The sequence below is a fragment of the Bos grunniens genome, chromosome 9 (assembly GCF_055505025.1).
Source record: "Bos grunniens cultivar Pamir isolate PY7600 chromosome 9, Bosgru_T2T1.0, whole genome shotgun sequence".
NCBI classification, from domain to species: domain Eukaryota; kingdom Metazoa; phylum Chordata; class Mammalia; order Artiodactyla; family Bovidae; genus Bos; species Bos grunniens.
Genome location: NC_141173.1, coordinates 35179513 through 35200816, shown reverse-complemented (window position 1 = coordinate 35200816; position 21304 = coordinate 35179513). Strand labels below are relative to the sequence as shown.

At 39.0% G+C, this 21304-nt stretch overlaps 1 protein-coding gene across 6 annotated transcripts in view; it reads left to right on the top strand.

Annotated features, from left to right (window-relative positions):
• Positions 1-20202, top strand: part of DSE (dermatan sulfate epimerase) — an 80848-nt gene extending 60646 nt beyond the window's left edge. For all 6 annotated transcript variants that reach the window (XM_086317185.1, XM_086317187.1, XM_086317190.1 and 3 more), the window contains 4 exons: positions 4378-4631; positions 11209-11448; positions 14290-14497; positions 17529-20202. In XM_086317185.1, coding sequence (XP_086173311.1) covers positions 4378-4631; positions 11209-11448; positions 14290-14497; positions 17529-19290 — 2464 coding nt within the window. In that variant the 3' untranslated portion in view covers positions 19291-20202. The remainder of the gene's footprint in view (positions 1-4377; positions 4632-11208; positions 11449-14289; positions 14498-17528) is intronic.
• The last annotated feature ends 1102 nt before the right edge of the window (positions 20203-21304 follow it).

Sequence of the window (21304 nt, the reverse complement as noted above, 5' to 3'; positions counted from 1 at the left end):
TGATCCAATGGGATGTTGGCAATTTGATCTCTGGTTCCTTTGCCTTTTCTAAATTCAGCTTGAACATCTGGAAGTTCTTGGTTCACATATTGTTGAAGCCTAGTTTGAAGAATTTTGAGCATTACTTTGCAAGTGTGTGAAATGAGTGAATTGTGTAGTAGTGTAAACATTCTTCAGCATTGCCTTTCTTTGGGATTGGAATGAAAACTGACCCTTCCAGTCCTGTGGCCACTGCTGAGTTTTCCAAATTTGCTGGCATATTGAGTGCAGCACTTTTAACAGCATCATCTTTTAGGATTTGAAATACCTCAAATGGAATTCTGTCACCTTCACTAGCATTCTTTGTAATGATGCTTCCTAAGGCCCACTTGACTTCGAATTCTAGGATTCTGGCTCTAGGTAAGTGATTACACCATTGTGGTTATCTGGGTCATGAAGATCTTTTCTGTATAGTTCTTCTGTGTATTCTTGCCACCTCTTATTAATATCTTCTGCTTCAGTTAGGTCCATACCGCTTCTGTCCTTTATTCTGCCCATTGTTGCATGAAATGTTCCATTGGTATCACTAATTTTCTTGAAAAGATCTCTGGACTTTCCCATTCTATTGTTTTCCTCTATTTCTTTGCACTGATCACTGAGGAAGGTTTCCTCTTCTCTCCTTGCTATTCTTTGGAACTCTGCATTCAGATGGGTATATCTTTCCTAATACATATAATCACTAATACATTTAATTGTACAGTTTTAATAATCTACAAATAGAATAAGTGTAAGTTAAAAAAAAAGAATGTTTCTAAATGCTTAAATGCTTTGGAATGACTTACTATAAAAAACTTCCATCATAATTTAATATGGATGAGATTAGAAAAAGTTTAGGGAAAAACTCAAAATTCTGGAAGGATTCTATATTCCTTCACAAATATCTTTAATTTCTTCCTATATTAGAGAAACCAAGGCTGAAAATTGTGTTATTATGTGTTCTTTGCAGGGAAAAATGATGACACTGATCCATAGACCCACATTCAAAGAGAAGGCTTTTGGCTCACCTTCAAAAGATTGGTGGATATGTACATATATATATTTTAAAGTGAGATAAAATTCATAAATTAATATCTATCTTTTTTTATGATTCACCTCTTAATGTGATTCTTTAGTATAAACCGACAAACTGATGGTTAGGATGACACTGAGTAAGATAGATCTTTTACTGCCATTCATGAGCTAGAAGCACATTTCCTTTGGTTTCCATGATAGTAAACTATACTCTCATCTGTAATTACTCTCTGTATCTGCATAAGAATTAGCAAAGAATTTAAATAATCTCTTAGAAATGTAGCTATCACAGGTCAGATTTCATAATGATATAGTGATGCATCTGATGGTACCAGGAACTTTTTTTAAAGATTTTTTTTTATTACATAATTTAAAGTTTTTTTTTATGAAGCATTGACTTACAATGAGGAACTTAAAAAAAAATTCAGTGTACTAGTGTTTTGTTGAATTGGAAACTGCTTAGAATAAGCAGCTGTATGTGGGAGCTTGGACATTGTTTTTTATCTATAAAAGTAAGTTGACTGGTAAGTTCATGGGTGTATCAGACATGTCAGCCTGCAGTAGGTGGTCGCAGCTCGTTGATGTCAGCTTTATCACAACTGGGCACGTGTGCTGTCATTTATAGATGACATGGTTGCAGAGACGCAGGGCTGGGGGAAAAATGCCTTGGGTTCTCTGTCCAGCTCCACGGTCACCATGAATCAGTGAAGACTGTGTTTCTAACTCCCTGGCAGTGAGCTTGCAGTGTGAGTTGTTTTCTTTCCTAGAAATAGGGAATTAATTCACCCTCCTCACAGTCTGTTTACAATCAGTACACACACTGGCAAGCGGACTGGCAGGGTGGCTTTGTCCGTGGCCAACTGGTTAAGAAGCTCATCCACTTCAGTCATGTTAGCGCCAGGCTGTATAATTAGCACAGCTAACCAAACACTGAGATTATTGTTAAATACCAAGCGATTCTTCCAAACTGCTGATTTCTTAATCATCACATATTCACTGTCAACAGTGTGGCCTACAGGCTTGTTCCTTCTTTTTTTTCTTGCTTCCCCAAAAGATTTATTGACAGTTTCCTGTGTGCCAGTCACTGTTATGGGATTGGGGATCCAGCAGTGAATACAGCAGAGGAGAAAAAATAACCCTGCCTTTTAGAACTTCAGTTCTGGTAGAGGATACGTACACATAAACCTGGGCTTCCCTGGTGGCTCAGACAGTAAAGAATCTGCCTGCAATGCGGGAGACCTGGGTTCAATCCCTGGGTTGGGAAGATCCCCTGATGAAGAAAATGGCGACCCACTCCAGTATTCTTGCTGAAGAATTCCATGGACAGAGGAGCCTGGCGGGCTACAGTCCATGAAGGTCACAGAGAGTTGGACACGACTGAGCACACACGTGTCTATTGCGTGTTACTTGCTCAGTCGTGTCCAGCTCTTTGTGATCCCATGGAGTATAACCCGCCAGGTTCCTCTGTCTATAGAACTGTCCAGGCAAGAGTACTGGAGTAGGCTGCCATTTCCTTCTCCAGGGGATCTTCCCAACCCAGGGATCAAACCTACGTCTCTGGCTTCTGCACTGACAGGTGTGTTCTTTACCACTGCGCCACCTGAGAAACCCACACACAGACAGACGTACTTAAATGCCAGGAGGACAAAGACATGAAGAAGGTGAAAGAAATGCTGTGGGCTGAGGAGTAACACTGACAGAGTGGGCAGAGAAGGCCTCTCTAACATGATCAGGTCTTTAGTATTGGGTTGGCTGAAAGGTTCGTTCGGGGTTTTCCGTTATGGAAATGGAAATGATCCTATTGGCCAACCTGATATAAAGTCCTAGAGGAGAAACACAATCTAGAAAAAGTAGTCTCTCAGAACTTAAGTTTTCTTAATCTATGTCTGTGGGGTTTGTATGAGAGAAGTATTACATCTAAATTTTCACTGTGCCTGAAATTTTAGCGTCTCTTCTAAATCATGTATCTGGATAACCAACTATAGCAATCTGAGAACCTGTGTCTTTGTCACAGATATTTTCCTATCATACAGTTACTGTATACATTTCAAAATATTATATATATTCATCACTACTTACAAATTACCATAGTTACTATCCTAGCCATTACATTTTGAATCTTAATATCTTAATAAAGGAGCACATATATCACAGTTTTTAAAAATATCTGTACTGATCATTATATTTCAAAATAATACATTTCCTGGTACCCCTATGTATTATATGTTAGGAGTTTTAAAACATATTGAGAAAGAAGCTGAGGCTTTACTAGTTTGCCAAAAAAAGGCTCTGGCATAGAAATGTTAAGCTTTCGTTTAATCCCTAGTTGAGAGCTGTCTTCCACCTCCCACAAGTACAGTACACCCTTCATTTGTTTCCCTCTTTGAGAGATCACTCAAATACATCCTGAACAGATAGGGAGGGTTTCCTGGATCATTCCATAGAACCGTGATTGTGAAAGATCCTTTTTAGCTTCCTGTTTCCTGTAGGCCACATACTATTAATGTATTGGGTTGGCCAAAAAAGTTTATTCAGGTTTTTTTTTTGCCAACCCAATTTTGCAGAATTACATAGCAAGTCAAGCAGACATGTCTTTTTCCTTCCTAGAAAAGGACAATTTTAATACTTCACAGATTAGCTTTTAGACTTCCCTAAAAAAGTGCTTGACGATCCTTGAAATCGATGCAGTTCACTCTGAGAAAAAAATGAGATGCAGAAATCTGAGTTGCAATCAGCTCACTTTACTCACTTACACCAGCTTTCTAGCCACTCTCCTCATCATGATGTTGACCAAGTGCATCTGCCTAGACTGAGAGGACCTAGACTATATACCATGGTACCTTCACCTGGATCAGCCTATGGGAAGTAAGATGGGATATATAAACGCTTTTAACTGTTTTAGCATGACCGTTGTAGAACAGAGCCAAGAACCCTACTGCAGGTAGAAAGGGGAGGGCGAGCACTAGTTAATGGGTTAGTCCAGAGAATTTTGCTCGGCCACTACATATTATGTACTTTCAATCCTTTGAGAATATAAATATACTCTTCTATCTCCCATCAAGAGTTAAAAAAAAACAAACCTAAAAATTAACATTTTAATATTGCCTGAAACTGGAAAGAGAAAATGTTAAGTCTGTGATTTTCACGTTAGACAGTCTTTTATGCTTGTGTCTTACGTGGAGGGAAATCTGTTTTTTATGCCATTAAACCTTCTGGACTGTACCTTCACTTGTGTCCTTTGTTGTTCTGAGAAGTAGATTCTTGAAAAGTGTGCTGACAGCTCTGAGCCGTGTGGCCCTCATTTGCATGGTCTCTTTTCCTTTATAGGTTGGTGAAAGATGCTCCTTGGGATGAAGTCCCACTTGCTCACTCCCTGGTTGGTTTTGCCACTGCCTATGACTTCTTGTACAACTACCTGAGCAAGACACAACAGGAGAAGTTTCTTGAAGTGATTGCCAATGCCTCGGGGTATATGTATGAGACTTCATACAGGAGAGGATGGGGATTTCAATACCTGCACAACCATCAGCCCACCAACTGCATGGCCTTGCTCACAGGAAGCCTGGTTCTGATGAATCAAGGTAGGTACAGCCAAGGAATGCCTTGAACTGACATCAGTCACAGTTACCATGTTGTGAACCAAACATTTCTATAACTAGTCTAAGTACATGGTCACACTTGGCTCCTAACTAAGCCCAGACGATGATAATACTACCTCGGGCACCACGTGGAGAGTTGAGAGACCTCTCTTTCCTCATTTCTGCTTGTTACATGAGCCTGCTTATTACTTTAGTATGCTCTCTTATTGTCCCAAGTCATATCCTTACACACAGGATCAGTGGTGAATATTCCTTTTTTCAATTTTTGACAGTGAAGGCAACCAGCCTGGATAGAGTTTATAAAAGCTAAACAGGTGGTTTATTATTTGAACTGAATATTCCTTACACACAGGTTGTGTGTCAATATATTGCTTCTTTTTTTCCCCTCTAAAGACTTTAAAAGAATCTGTCTAAGGACTTCCCTGGTGGTCCAGTGGTTCAGACTTTGCCTTCCAATGCAGGGCATCCTGGTTTGATCCCTAGTTGAGGAGGTAAGATCCCACACACCTCGGGGCCACAAAACCAAATATAAAACAGAAGCAGTATTGTAACAGATTCAATAAAGACTGTAAAAATGGTCCACATCAAAAAAAATCTTTAAAAATAAAATGAGTTAATCTAGATCATTCAGGTCAAATTTACAGTTGACTTTTATGGACCATATAGCTGCTTTGCCTTATTGTATTATTATAATTGCTAATATCACATTTTCTTTCTTTATAATTAAATTTATTTATTTTTAATTGAAGAATAATTGCTTTATAATAATTGTGTTGGTTTCTGCCATCACATTTTCTTTGTTCTTGTAATTGTGACTTAATTACAACTCCTGTTGAGAGACATCTTTAAATAACTAAATAAGGTTGTGTATAAGAAAAATGACCCTTGGTTCACAGTGAATTATTAGAATATTAAATATATACTAATAACTGGAAAATCTAAAATAGTTTAACTCAAAAAAAATTTTTTTAATTAAAAAAATTAAAAGATTTTAACTCTTGATTATTTTCCCCATAAGACTTAGTAAGCATTTTGTAGATTATCCAGCATCAGATTTTACCCAAGCCTAAGTTTCTCCCTTGTCATATCAACCATCACTTTTAATTAGGTCTTAGAGGAAAGGAAACTAAAATTAATGGAGCATATGGCATGTGCTAATCCTTGCCCATATTTTATTTAATTCTCACATCAACTATATAAGGTAGCTGGGCTTTGGACCCAATTCTAGCCAAATTCAAACTTCATTGTCTTTCCACTATATTTTGTTGCCTTTCTGAAAATAAAAATTCAGTTTATAGTAACTTAAGGAAAGCTTGACTAAGAGTGTAAATTTTTGCCCCCCACTCTCACGAATACAAACCAAATTTTAAAAGTCAAAAAGCCAGCCACGTGAACACCTACCATCAGACCATTTATAAATCCTCAGGCCTGTGGAAAGATAGCATCATGAATTGGTGGAAGGAACCCTAGAGTGAGCTGGATGGTAGTCTAGGGCCTTGGATTTTAGTCTAGTACAGTTTAATTCCCTTAGATAAATTTTTAGTTCTTTACCAGCAGGAATAGAGCTTATTTCTTCATTCTCCACAGTAGATAAAATTGTTCCAGATGATAAACAGGCACCTAAAATACTGGCTCGAATTGGATCACAGTTTGTATTTGGCCTTGGCAGGAGTTTTCACAGGCATTTGTTTTCTGAGTAAAGTCATGGTTTGCTCTGGGATGCAGTCTTCCAGGGCTTTTCCACAAGCAGGGCCCACACTGATGAGAAGAGGGAGCAGAGAAAAGAGTGGAATCCCTGGTCCTTCACGTCTCTGTTAGTCATCAGGCTTACAGCCCTGGCTGTCTCAGCTGCCTCGCTCTCACTCTAGGAGCTACCTTGGGCACACTGCACCGGTAATTCCATGTGCTCAGAGCAGCCTTGTAGGTCCTGACTGTGGTAGCTTTGACAGGTATAGCTCCCACTGAATTCACATGACACTCAGCAGTGGGAGAATTAGGATTTGGTGGCTCAGTTGGTAAGGAATCCACCTACAGTGCAGGAACCCTGGATTCAATCCCTGGGTGGAGACCTCCTGGAGAAGGGAGTGCTACCCACTCCAGTATGCTTGCCTGAGGAATTCCACAGATAAAAGAGTCTTTAGTTTCTTTAGGTAGATATATTCCTAAGTATTTTATTCTTTCCATTGCAATGGTGAATGGAATTGTTTCCTTAATTTCTCTTTCTGTTTTCTCATTATTAGTGTATAGGAATGCAAGGGATTTCTGTGTGTTGATTTTATATCCTGCAACTTTACTATAGTCATTTATTATTTCTAGTAATTTTCTGGTGGAGTCTTTAGGGTTTTCTATGTAGAGTATCATGTCATCTGCAAACAGTGAGAGTTTTACTTCTTCTTTTCCAATTTGGATTCCTTTTATTTCTTTTTCTGCTCTGATTGCTGTGGCCAAAACTTCCAAAACTATGCTGAATAGTAATGGTGAAAGTGGGCTCCCTTGTCTTGTTCCTGACTTTAGAGGAAATGCTTTCAATTTTTCACCATTGAGGATAATGTTTGCTGTGGGTTTGTCATATATAGCTTTTATTATGTTGAGGTATGTTCCTTCTATTCCTGCTTTCTGGAGAGTTTTTATCATAAATGGATGTTGAATTTTGTCAAAGGCTTTCTCTGCATCTATTGAGATAATCATATGGTTTTTATTTTTCAATTTGTTAATGTGGTGTATTACATTGATTGATTTGTGGATATATAGAAAACTATAAAACACTGGTGAAAGAAATCAAAGAGGACGCTAATAGATGGAGAAATATACCATGTTCATGGATTGGAAGAATCAATATAGTGAAAATGAGTATACTACCCAAAGCAATTTATAGATTCAACGCAATCCCTATCAAGCTACCAACAGTATTCTTCACAGAGCTAGAACAAATAATTTCACAATTTGTATGGAAATACAAAAAACCTAGAATAGCCAAAGCGATCTTGAGAAAGAAGAATGGAACTGGAGGAATCAACCTACCTGACTTCAGGCTCTACTACAAAGCCACAGTTATCAAGACAGTATGGTACTGGCACAAAGACAGAAATATTGATCAATGGAATAAAATAGAAAGCCCAGAGATAAATCCACGCACATATGGACACCTTATCTTTGACAAAGGAGGCAAGAATATACAATGGATTAAAGACAATCTCTTTAACAAGTGGTGCTGGGAAATCTGGTCAACCACTTGTAAAAGAATGAAACTAGACCACTTTCTAACACCATACACAAAAATAAACTCAAAATGGATTAAAGATCTCAACGTAAGACCAGAAACTATAAAACTCCTAGAGGAGAACATAGGCAAAACACTCTCCGACATACATCACAGCAGGATCCTCTATGACCCACCTCCCAGAATATTGGAAATAAAAGCAAAAATAAACAAATTGGACCTAATTAACCTTAAAAGCTTTTGCACATCAAAGGAAACTATTAGCAAGGTGAAAAGACAGCCTTCAGAATGGGAGAAAATAATAGCAAATGAAGCAACTGACAAACAACTAATCTCAAAAATATACAAGCAACTCCTACAGCTCAACTCCAGAAAAATAAACAACCCAATCCAAAAATGGGCCAAAGAACTAAATAGACATTTCTCCAAAGAAGACATACAGATGGCTAACAAACACATGAAAAGATGCTCAACATCACTCATTATCAGAGAAATGCAAATCAAAACCACTATGAGGTACCATTTCACGCCAGTCAGAATGGCTGCGATCCAAAAGTCTACAAATAATAAATGCTGGAGAGGGTGTGGAGAAAAGGGAACCCTCTTACACTGTTGGTGGGAATGCAAATTAGTACAGCCACTATGGAGAACAGTGTGGAGATTCCTTAAAAAACTGGAAATAGAACTGCCTTATGATCCAGCAATCCCACTGCTGGGCATACACACTGAGGAAACCAGAAGGGAAAGAGACACGTGTACCCCAATGTTCATCGCAGCACTGTTTATAATAGCCAGGACATGGAAGCAACCTAGATGTCCATCAGCAGATGAATGGATAAGCAAGCTGTGGTACATATACACAATGGAGTATTACTCAGCCATTAAAAAGAATACATTTGAATCAGTTCTAATGAGGTGGATGAAACTGGAGCCTATTATACAGAGTGAAGTAAGCCAGAAGGAAAAACATCAATACAGTATACTAACGCATATATATGGAATTTAGAAAGATGGTAACAATAACCCGGTGTACGAGACAGCAAAAGAGACACTGATGTATAGAACAGTCTTATGGACTCTGTGGGAGAGGGAGAGGGTGGGAAGATTTGGGAGAGTGGCATTGAAACATGTAAAATATCATGTAGGAAACGAGTTGCCAGTCCAGGTTCGATGCACGATGCTGTATGCTTGGGGCTGGTGCACTGGGACGGCCCAGAGGGATGGTATGGGGAGGGAGGAGGGAGGAGGGTTCGGGATGGGGAACACATGTATACCTGTGGCGGATTCATTTTGATATTTGGCAAAACTAATACAATTATGTAAAGTTTAAAAATAAAATAAAATTAGAAAAAAAAACAAAAAAAAACAAAAAAAAAAACAAGAGTCTGGCAGGCTACAGTCTACAGTCCATTTGGTGACAAAGAGTCGGACGCAACTTAAATGAACTAACACTTTCACTTTCTGTTCTGCTAACCCAGTCTGAGGCTTGGTACAGAGAGCCCACAGGATCACATGTATTCAGTTTACAAATCAAGTGGAAAGAAGACAGAAATGAAATGTTTAAATGATTACGCCATACTTGTAATAAGACCAGGGAATGAGATAAAGAGTCTCATGAAGTTATGATTAAATATCAAATGAGTGTATTAAGTTTGCATTCAGCAGAACAAGTTTAGGTGATGGTTCATAGAACTTTGAAGGATAGATAGGATATGGATAAGTGAAAATAAGGAGAAATCCAGGCAAGATATATGGGTGTTGGAAAAAACACAGGGCAGAACATTAGTAACAACAATATTGGTACCTCGTGTGGATAGATTCGAAATTTACAAAGGTAGACATTACCTCATCTCTCCTGGATAAAGTTTTTTAGAAGGAAAAAATAAGGAAAATCAGGTAATGAAATATGAGGAGCAGTGGAATAGCAGTCCTGATTTTAAACATCATTCACATTTGTATCTGGCTGGAGATGGAGGATACAGATGAGGAAAAGATGAAGATGATTGGGATTTAAACCCTAATAATTAGAAAATGGAAATTAAAACCTATCCAGAAGGCTGGTATGTCAGGTGTGGAGCTGGATAGGAGAAGGGGCCAGTTCACAGCAGAGCCTGAGAATGGTGCTGCCCCCATGAGATGAGATCTGGGACTTACTTAGTCTGGGACTTTGGCTTTAGGCTTGGACACAGCTGGTGGTACCTGGGCCTCTGGAAGCCCCCATACCCAGCACATCTAGTAGGCCAAGGTAGAAAGTTCAGCATGGATGACCATGCACATGTCTATAGGAAAGAAATAACAAGTCTACTCACATTAGGAGACTGGGAGCTTAATTTGATCCTTAGGAGTTGTGTATTTTAAATACAAGCAAACAAAACAAACTTTAAATCTAAAGACCTGGGTTCAGATCAAAGCTCTGTTCACTTTTAGTCGTATGCCAGAGGACAAGTCAACCTTTCTGTAATTTTGGAGAAATAGTGCATAATTGAGTTGTTAAAAGGATTAAGTAAGGTTATGTTTGGTGCTATGTAACTTCTAAATGCTACAAAACGTGAGGAATTGTTATTGTTGCCTAAATGCTGGTTTCACAAAAATGATAGAAAAATAGCATTTCTGAGTCAAAAGCATTTTATAAAGTATTTTAGACCTTTAACTCTCAGTTGGGGAAAATGAAAACGGTGGCAGGTGAAGAAGTACTTGAACAAAATCATGTAGCTCATTTCTGGCAGACGTGGGACTCGCAGGTGACTTTTGTCACCTTAGATCACCACTCCAGTGCTCTCTCCACCCCTCTGTGCTGCCTGGTCCGATGCTGTGACATCTAAAAGCACATAAAGGACGAGATGCTGTCTTCTAAGAACAGGATAAGTTGGAGACTGTTCATTTAGCATTTCTAGAATTTGCAGCTTATTACAGATTCTGTAAAATAATGACAACAGTTGTTGTGAAGTGGAAAACTTCAAAAATATTATCAGTTGGTGATTTAGAGAAATTGAATAAAAGCCTCAGTATACATGATCTTTTCTTGCAGGCATGAAGTATGTCAATTTGTAACCTCAGATGTGGTGTGATTTCAATTTATTAATGATTATTAAATTACTGATACTTATTTAAAGGTTTGCCTTTAATTAATAAATGACCTGTATCAAGAACTTCTTAAATTATGGGCTCATCATAAACCTGGATTAGCAAGATGCTGTTTATAACATTGATAAGTAAGAGTTTTACAAAGTGCAATTTGCATAAAATAGTTAGATAACTAAGAGGGTTTAATTTGGCCACATTTTTGTTTTTGCTTTGTTACATCCTTAGTCATTGTTTTCATGTGTTTTCATCCTTTAGGGTACCTTCAGGAAGCTTACTTATGGACCAAACAAGTTCTGAGCATCATGGAGAAGTCTCTGGTCTTGCTCCGAGAGGTGACAGATGGCTCCCTCTATGAAGGAGTTGCATATGGCAGCTACACCACTAGATCACTCTTCCAGTATATGTTTCTTGTTCAAAGGCACTTTGACATCAACCACTTTGGCCACCCATGGCTTAAACAACACTTTGCATTTATGTATAGAACCATTCTGCCAGGTACAGTAAAGACTTAGAAGTGAAAAAAACTTTATTATAATTTTTTCTGATTATGAAGATGGGTTAGATTAAGAAATGTGGGATTTGAGCCATATTGAGGTTAAAGGGATGTTTTTTTTAATCAAAGAATTTAAGAGTTGTATATAGCCAAGAATATTCTGGATGTTAATGTGAGGATTTCTGATTTAAATATTATAAAACGTGGAGTATAACAGATCAAATATAATTTGTAGTCCCATGGTACTTTTATTTTTGTGTGTGTATACAAACTTGGGTACATATACAAACTCTTTTTCATGAACCTAAAAATATAAATATTTATGGTTACATGTTATTTTCCTTTATGTGTAAACCCTAGTTAATCCTATTTATTATTATTTTTTTTTAGTTTAAAATTTTTTCTTCTAAACTATACAGACATAATTCAAAATAGAGATTACACTTGGAGGTTTAGTATTCTCTTTAAATATTTTGGGGTTTGATCCGTGGGTCAGGAAGATCCCCTAGAGAAGAGAATGGCTATCCACTCCAATATTCTTGCCTGGGGAATTCCATGGACAGAGGAGCCTGGTGGGCAATAGTCCATATTGAAATAAATGGTATAAAATATAGAAAGCTAACCAAAAAACGAATTTCTATGAAACCCCTAATTTCTTGTTGTTATGTTGTAAGCTTTTAAGTAAGCATTTTAAGAGAACTGGCTTTCAAGAGAGAAGCCTTTTATTCTCACTAAATTCATTTCTAGGACAGACTATAACTCTGCTTACTTCTAAACAGGAGTAAATTTTCATCAGGATGGATTTTTCCCCAGTGAAATGCAATTTTTAATTGAGTGATTCTGGACCTACAGCAAACAATCCAGGTTTTAAATCTTTTTGCTCTGGCTATATACACGTGGATTGGCTAGAACCTCCATTATTGCATTAGTTATCAAAAAAATACTACAGAGCCCTCAGAAGAACCATGTTATGATTTGGTTTAGACTCACATTCAGAACCCTATTGTTTTATTGCTTATCCTTGCACATTCAGGAGAAGCCTCTTGTTTCTTTGTTTATCTTGGTAAACACAGGCCATCTAAAGCAAAGGCCTTTAAGGAGCCTCAAAGCTTTGTAATTTGATCTGAGATCTAATAATCCGCCACACTGGGGCTTTGACTTGCTGTGAACTGTGTATATGGCCACTTCCTAAAGTGGAAAAGACAATATAATCACCTTTAAATGGAGAATTCATGTGTTTGTTTCAGTTAGTGAAACAGCCTTTATTGAACATTGATGTGCCAGGCACTATCATAGGCAAGGGATTCAAAGAGTAATAAGACATACCATCTGCTTTTAAGATACTCACAGATTAGCAGAAGATTCAGAAAGTCACAATTTATAATAAGATTTACTTGCTGCCAAGTCACTTCAGTCGTGTCCGACTCTGCAACCCCATAGACGGCAGCCCACCAGGCTCCCCCATCCCTGGGATTCTCCAGGCAAGAACACTGGAGTGGGTTGCCATTTCCTTCTCCAATGCATGAAAGTGAAGAGTAAAGTGAAGTCGCTCCGTCGTGTCCGACTCTTAGCGACCCCATAGACTGCAGCCCACCAGGCTCCTCCATCCAGGGGATTCTCCAGGCAAGAGTACTGGAGTGGGGTGCCATTGCCTTCTCCGAGATTTACTTGGACAAGCATTTACTAATCTGGCAGGAGCAAAAGCATTATCTATAAATTATGTAAATACGATCATGCAGGGATTTTTAGAAGGGATTTTGTGTTAAGTCAATCTGTTCTCAACAACATTTTCCCTCTATACTATCTATTATAGTGACAATTATTCCTGTCTGAACCAGAGTTTTCTTCCATTATTCTTTTTCAAGGATGCCTGGAATATTCGGTTCTTACTTGCTTCTGTTTTTCTGACCTATTCCAATATGATCTTTACATTTTTTTTCTCTTTTCTTCAACTTCTGACAGTACATGTGGGCAGGATCTTCTCTGGGAATGGTTTTGTTTTCTTCCTACAGATACTCAGTTTCTCCTCTAACCTTCTAATTTCTACTGTTGTTGTTGTCCATTTGCTAAGTCATGTCTGACTCTTTGCGACTCCGTGGACTGCAGCAAGCCAGGATTCCCTGTCCTTCATTATCTCCTGGAGTTTGCTTAGGTTCATGTCCATTGAGTCGGTGATGCCATCCAACCATGTCATCCTCTGCCACTGTCTTCTCCTTTTGCCCTCAGTCTTTCTCAGCATTGTGGTCTTTTCCCATGAGTTGGCTCATGGCATCAGGTGGCCAAAATATTGGAGCTTCAACTTCAACAGCAGTCCTTCCAGTGAATATTCAGAGTTGATTTCCTTTAGGATTATCAACTGGTTTGATCTACTTACAGTCCAAGAGACTCTCAAGAGTCTTCTCTACTTCTACTGTATTGAATGCCAAATTGAAACACTTCATGTTATTATCTTGGCCTGGGATGTGGGATGTGTTGGTGGAAAAGCTAGTGCTCATTCCAGGTTCAGGGACTCACCATGCACAAGAGGATAGATAGCCCATGTATCCATACAAGTATAATAGCATATGGCATGGACACTGGAAAATGAGGAAGCTGAGCAACACGTAAGCATTCCATTACCACTGACAAGTTGCCACGTAACAAATATATACACAAGGTTTGTGGAAGACCTTTGGAAGGATTTTGATTAATTGGGGTAGAGCAAAAGGATCATGGTTCTGTTTCTTATTTTTATCCTAGAAGACAATTGATTCCAATTTGCAACAAGGATTCAGAATGATTGGGGCTTTATGGAAGTATGTAGTTTTAAATTTATCTTAATTCTGTCAAACATCTTTCCTCAGGGTTTCAAAGAACTGTGGCTATTGCAGACTCAAATTACAACTGGTTTTATGGTCCGGAAAGCCAATTAGTGTTCCTGGATAAATTTGTCATGCGTAACGGCAGTGGCAACTGGTTGGCTGACCAGATCAGAAGGAACCGTGTGGTGGAAGGTCCAGGGACGCCGTCCAAAGGGCAGCGCTGGTGTACTCTTCACACGGAATTTCTCTGGTATGCTACATTGTACTGGCTTGAAAGAGAAATTGTACCCAGGGGCACCGTGTGTTAAATTTTTTTGCATTAAAAAAAGAAAAACTCATCTCTTCATGCCACCTACGCACTCGCAGCTTCTGTTCAGTTCATATTGCAGTATTGAGACTCTGTTAGAAACATTTCCTTCCATTTAAGATCTAATTACTGTTTGCTGTTTTTGCTTTTCTTGTATCAGAGATATCCTTGGCTCACACTTTCATAGATACGCATGTTTTGATTTACATCATTTTTGAAATCATCTAAAGAGAAAAACCACAAAATTTAGACCTAGTTTTTCTGCTAATCACACCGAAAGAAAAAAAAAGGTAGTAAAATGTTTTGTTTTGGTAAATGGAGCATTATAATCTTCTAATAGCAAAGCTGTTACTAAATTTTCAAAACTATTTAAAAGTGTTTGACAGTATTTGACAGTTTTACTTTGATAATAAAAGAACCATGTAATTTTTTTTGCCTTAATCTTTTAAGCCTAGAAAGAGCAGCCAGGGTCTCCTTTTTTAAAGTACTGCCAAATACATTGTTGGCATCCAATAAATTAAAGTTAAAATAAAAGGTACAGAGAATTGGTTAATCATTAATCCCTGATGTCTTTTCAAGCTATTGAAATTTGCATTCAACTACAAAGTAAGCTTGCATGGTTTGATTGCTTCTTTTCATTAAAAAAAAAAATAAACAAGAGGAAGAAAAATATTAGTAGAGTGATAACTGTCATAGTTTAACCATCATTTTTAAGAACAATCTTCACAGATGAACTACATATATTAATATGTAGCCATTCCTGACTCCATTTAGGGGTACGAAGTAATTACTTAATAGCGTCTTCTGCTGCTGCTGCTGCTGCTAAGTCGCTTCAGTCGTGTCCGACTCTGTGCGACCCCATAGACGGCAGCCCACCAGGCGCCCCCGTCCCTGGGATTCTCCAGGCAAGAAAGCTGGAGTGGGTTGCCATTTCCTTCTCCAGTGCATGAACGTGAAAAGTGAAAGTGAAGTCGCTCAGTCGTGTCCGACTCTTCGCGACCCCATGGACTGCAGCCCACCAGGCTCCTCCGTCCATGGGATTTTTCCAGGCAAGAGTACTGGAGTGGGGTGCCATTGCTTTCTCCAAATAGTGTTTTCACTTACCCATAAATAAAAAACCAAGAGAATTCTATAAAGTTGCTTCTAGGAGTTAGATCAATGGTAAGTCTAACTTGGTTCAGAATGTGCCTTTATGGAAATATGAAAACTGACTAAGGGATTTCTCTGGTGGTCTTAGTGGTTGAGGAAGTAAGATCCCGCATGCCGTGTGGCCAAAAAAAAAAAAAAAGAGAAAGAAATAAATGGTAAATACCTGAAAAAATGACCAAAACCTGAGAGAAGGATGACCAGTTTGCTTATATCTGGATTTGTTAAACCGTGGTAATTAAGCCAACCCTCTACTCAAAGTAGAGGTTTTTGATGTCCTGAAACAAACTCCAAAACAATAGACAAAACAGCGCAAATCAAGTATCAATAAGCCAAACTGCCACAGCTGATGGATTCGCTTTAGAGCCCTAAGAGCTAGTGCAGGTCTGCCTTTCTTCCCTTGAGCAGCAGATCATGTGAACCTGTCAAGGCTATTGTCTGAAGTCACCAAAAGCAAAAAGTCATCTTCATTATTATTTTTACAGCCTTTCTGAATCAAGACCTGTGTTCTTAATCACGGGTTAATTAAGTAATGTTAATTATTGTCTTACTTTGATAATAAACCTGTATCATAAATTAAGATAAGAAATTTATTATTAAAAAAGCATGCAGATTAAAACAAAACAAAACCTTTGGATTTTTGTCTGGATTGAACAATGGGAGGAACAATCATAAATCCCCCCACTATTAGATTGTTTCCTGAATTTCATGCATTTATATTCTTAGGTATTGCATTGACAGTAAATTTTATCTAATATGTGGAGTTGGACTGTATTTAAATTTATTTTTTTAGAGGGGAGGTAAGTACCAAATTTGAATTTCAGTTTTTTGCAGAACAATACTTGCTTATCACTAAGTGATGGTGCTGTGCTGTGCTTAGACACTCAGTCGTGTTCGACGCTGTGACTCCCTGGACTGCAACATGCTAGGCTCCTCTGTCAATGGGGATTCTCCAGGCAACAATACTGGAGTGGGTTGCCATGCCTTCCTCCAGCAGGTCTTCCCAACCCAGGGATCGAACCCAGGTCTCCCACATTGCAGGCAGATTCTTTACCAACTAAACCACCATGGAAACCCAAGAATACCGGAGTGGGTAGCCTATTCCTTCTCTGGGGGATTGTCCCAACTCAGGAATCGAACCGGGATCTCCTGCATTGCAGGCAAATTCTTTTACCAGTTGAGCTACTAGAGAAGCCCACTCAAGGATTGCTAGAGTCTAAATATTTTTTTAAAGATTTTTTTTTTTTTTGATGTGGCCCATTTTTAAAGTGTTTATTGAATTTGTTACAGTATGGCTTCTGTTTTATGTTTTGCTTTCTTGTCACGAGGCATATGGGATCTTTGCTCTCCAACCAGGGATTGAACCTGAACCCCCTGCATAGGAAGGTGAGGTCTTAACCATTGGACCATCAGGGAAGTCCCTAGAGTCTAAATCTTAGTGTGTGGTTTCCTAGAATAGGAGCCCCTCAACTAGAGGTTGGGTGAGCTGCTTAATTCTCTGAGCCCCAGTCTTATTTGGGTGGCAGTTCTGAAATCATTAAGTGAGGAAGGTCCATGTAGAGATGATCAACAGCGGTCATTTCAGGCTCACACCCTTCACAGATGTAAAGGTACACTCGTCTCCCATTCACCAAGGACATTCCTTTACTCATGCTGATTGTGCATGGGTGTTTCAGAAAAGTCCATAATGCAATCTACACTGCCAGTGCTCTGGGTAGCATTTGTGTGTTGTTTCCTCTAGCCACGTTGCCATGTGGCATCACTGTTCTGATATGTCCTTTCACTTCTATCAGAAAATCACGTAATTTTTAAAAATTAATTCTTTCAGGTACGATGCCAGCTTGAAATCTGTCCCCCCTCCCGATTTCGGCACCCCGACATTGCATTATTTCGAAGACTGGGGCGTTGTGACTTATGGAAGTGCGCTGCCTGCAGAAATCAATAGATCTTTCCTTTCCTTCAAGTCAGGAAAACTTGGGGGACGTGCAATATATGACATTGTCCACAGAAACAAATACAAAGACTGGATCAAAGGCTGGAGGAATTTTAACGCAGGGCATGAACATCCTGATCAAAACTCGTTTACCTTCGCTCCCAACGGTGTGCCTTTCATTACTGAGGCTCTCTATGGGCCGAAGTACACCTTCTTCAACAATGTTTTGATGTTTTCCCCAGCTGCCTCCAAGAGCTGCTTTTCTCCCTGGGAGGGCCAGGTCACAGAAGACTGTTCATCAAAATGGTCTAAATATAAGCACGACCCAGCAGCTAGCTGTCAGGGGAGAGTGGTTGCCGCAGTGGAGAAAAATGGGGTGGTTTTCATCCGAGGAGAGGGTGTGGGTGCTTATAACCCCCAGCTTCACCTGAGGAACGTTCAGAGAAATCTGATCCTCCTGCATCCGCAGCTTCTCCTCCTTGTGGATCAGATACACCTGGGAGAGGACAGCCCCCTGGAGAGGGCAGCAAGCTTCTTCCACAATGTGGATTTTCCTTTCGAGGAGACGGTGGTAGATGGGGTCCACGGAGCTCTCATCAGGCAGCGAGATGGCCTCTATAAAATGTACTGGATGGATGATACTGGCTACAGTGAGAAAGGAACCTTTGCCTCAGTGACATACCCTCGCGGCTATCCCTACAACGGGACGAACTACGTGAATGTCACCACGCACCTCCGAAGTCCTGTCACCAGGGCAGCTTACCTCTTCATAGGGCCATCCATCGATGTTCAGAGCTTCAGCATCCACGGAGATGCTCAGCAACTGGATGTGTTCGTGGCCACCAGCGAGCATGCCTACGCCACTTACCTGTGGACAGGAGAGACTGCAGGGCAGTCTGCCTTTGCGCAGGTCATTGCTGACCGGCAGAAAATTCTGTTTGACCGGAGTTCAGCCATCAGGAGCAGCGTTGTCCCGGAGGTGAAGGACTACGCTGTTCTGGTGGAACAGAACCTGCAGCATTTTAAGCCCGTGTTCCAGCTGCTGGAGAAGCAGATCCTGTCCCGCGTCCGGAACACAGCCAGCTTTAGGAAGACTGCCGAGCGCCTGCTGAGATTTTCAGATAAGAGACAGACCGAGGAGGCCATCGACAGGATTTTTGCCATATCACAGCAGCAGCAGCAGCGGCAGAGCAAGTCCAAGAAGAACCGAAGGGGAGGCAAGCGCTATAAATTTGTGGATGCTGTCCCTGATATTTTTGCACAGATTGAAGTCAATGAAAGAAAGGTTCGTCAGAAAGCTCAGATCTTAGCACAGAAAGAACTGCCTGTAGATGAAGATGAAGAAATGAAAGACCTTTTAGATTTTGCAGACATAACATACGAGAAACACAAAAACGGTGATGTGATGAACGGCCGGTTTGGCCAGGCTCGGATGGTGACAACGACTCACAGCAGAGCCCCAGCTCTGTCTGCCTCGTACACCAGACTGTTTCTGATTCTCAACATTGCTATTTTCTTTGTCATGTTGGCAATGCAACTGACTTATTTCCAGAGGGCCCAGAGTCTTCATGGCCAAAGATGTCTCTATGCAGTCCTTCTAATAGATAGCTGTATATTATTATGGTTGTATTCTTCTTGTTCCCAATCACAATGTTAGTATTGAAACTATAAGTGGCTTGATTGTTTTGTGGTCACAAGTCTATGCAAAAAGAAGAGAAAAATTCATTGCCCTAGTTTATTACTGGATTTTTTTTTCAGATTCTTTTAACAAATTAAGGGGAAAGTACTTCCACATAAGAAACCAGGAACATGGAGAACTCAGTATGCATAGAGGCAAAGAATTAGGAATAAGGGTAACTTGGTTGTCACACAGTGTTTCTGGAAATGTTTGTTTTGGCTGATTTAGGAATCCATATAATACTACTCTTAAAAGAAAAAAAAGTCTGGTTTTAAGTACTGTTTCTTTTTAAGAGAAAGAGATAGAATTGGATTTTATTAATATTAATTTAATGCTTTTAGCACTCTCCAGATACTATTTTATGGAAAGACCCAGGCACACAATTCTGAAAAATACAGAAAGTTTTTTAATGTTGTAATCATGTTGAAAATAAATGTTGGTAGGTCCTGGTTATGATGGTGTCGACTTCCTTGGAGAAAAATTCATGTGAATAACAGTGTCTGCATATTGGGTTATTGTTCAGATAACATGGTAAAATGATGGCAAAAGGTTGTTAAAAACTTGAGATATATCTCCAGCAGAAAACATATATTAATGAATGAACATTTCCTTGATGATGTTGGTTTCTGCATACACATAATTGACTGCTTTTACACATCCATTGGTTGTTCAGTAAGTAAAACAATTACAGATAACTTAACTTCCTATTTTCCTTCTATGGACAACTGTTACAGACCCAATGACTAACTTCAAAATAAAATATTTTATATTTGACTGTTGATTTCGGTACCAAAGAAGATGGGGAAGCTAAAATTTGAATATAATTCTCATGTTTTTTTAATAGAAAACTTTCTCTAAGTTTATTTTGCTAAATAAACATCATAATTGTGATTTTTCTGCAGTGTCTTTCTTTTTTCCATTCCATTCCATTTCCATTCCATTCAACATGTATTCAACAGTTTTGAAATCTTTGAAGAAAACTGTTTATTTGAACTTGCGTTAATTAAGCATAAGTTGGAATAAGCAAAATAAGTTGCTTATTTTCTTTTTTGTTGCTTAAACATATTTTAAACAGTTAGACAAAAGCCAAACTCTGATATTTAGGTAATATCAAACTTTAAAAAACTATTTTTAAAGTTTTATTTAATTCGATAAGAGCAAGGGCTGCTCTCTGGTTGCAGTGTGCGGGCTTCTCATTGTGGTGGCTTCTCTTGCTGCAGAGCACAGGCTCTGGGGCACTCAGGCTTCTGTAGTTGTGGTGCTCGGGCTTCGTTGCCCCGAAGCATGTGGGATCTTCCCAGACCTGGGATTGAACCACTGTCCCCTGCATGGCAAGATGTATTCTTAACCAGTGGACCACCAGGGAAGCCCTGTACCAAACTTTTAAAACATAAAATTTTTGAATTTTGATTAAGTCCTCAGGAGGTAATAGCAGTACAGAATACTGGATATGTATTCCACAGATTGGTATTTCAGCATAAGAAAATGATATACTTAAAAGGAACTTGAGTGGATTGTCTTACATTTAGCATATTTTGAGTTTTCTGTATTTCTCCCTCAAAAACAGAATATGTTTGGCTCAAGTTTATAGTAATACATTCGCTGATACAAATCCAAGGTAATAATGACCACCTTTTCGTTGTACATGTCCTTTTGGTTCATGAAAATACTGATAAGTAACAGAAAACAAGAACGTGGAGAAACTTAGGAGCCCCTTTTCTCAGTTTTAATTTTGAATCTTCTTACACTAAAAAAAACCCACAAGTCTGACTTTTCACTGTGCTTTACTCATACTGGAAATCTAGAGAATGACTTCTGAGGAAGTATTTTTTTTTTTTCTTTCATGGAAGAAATCTCTGGGGAGGATGTCATTACACACTGTTTGAAAGAATAATGTTTTCAAAAGAATAATGCTTCCGTTTGTCCTGCATGGATGCTGTTACGGGGTTTTAAACTTGCTTTATGTGACAGATTCTCCGTTTACTTAACCTCA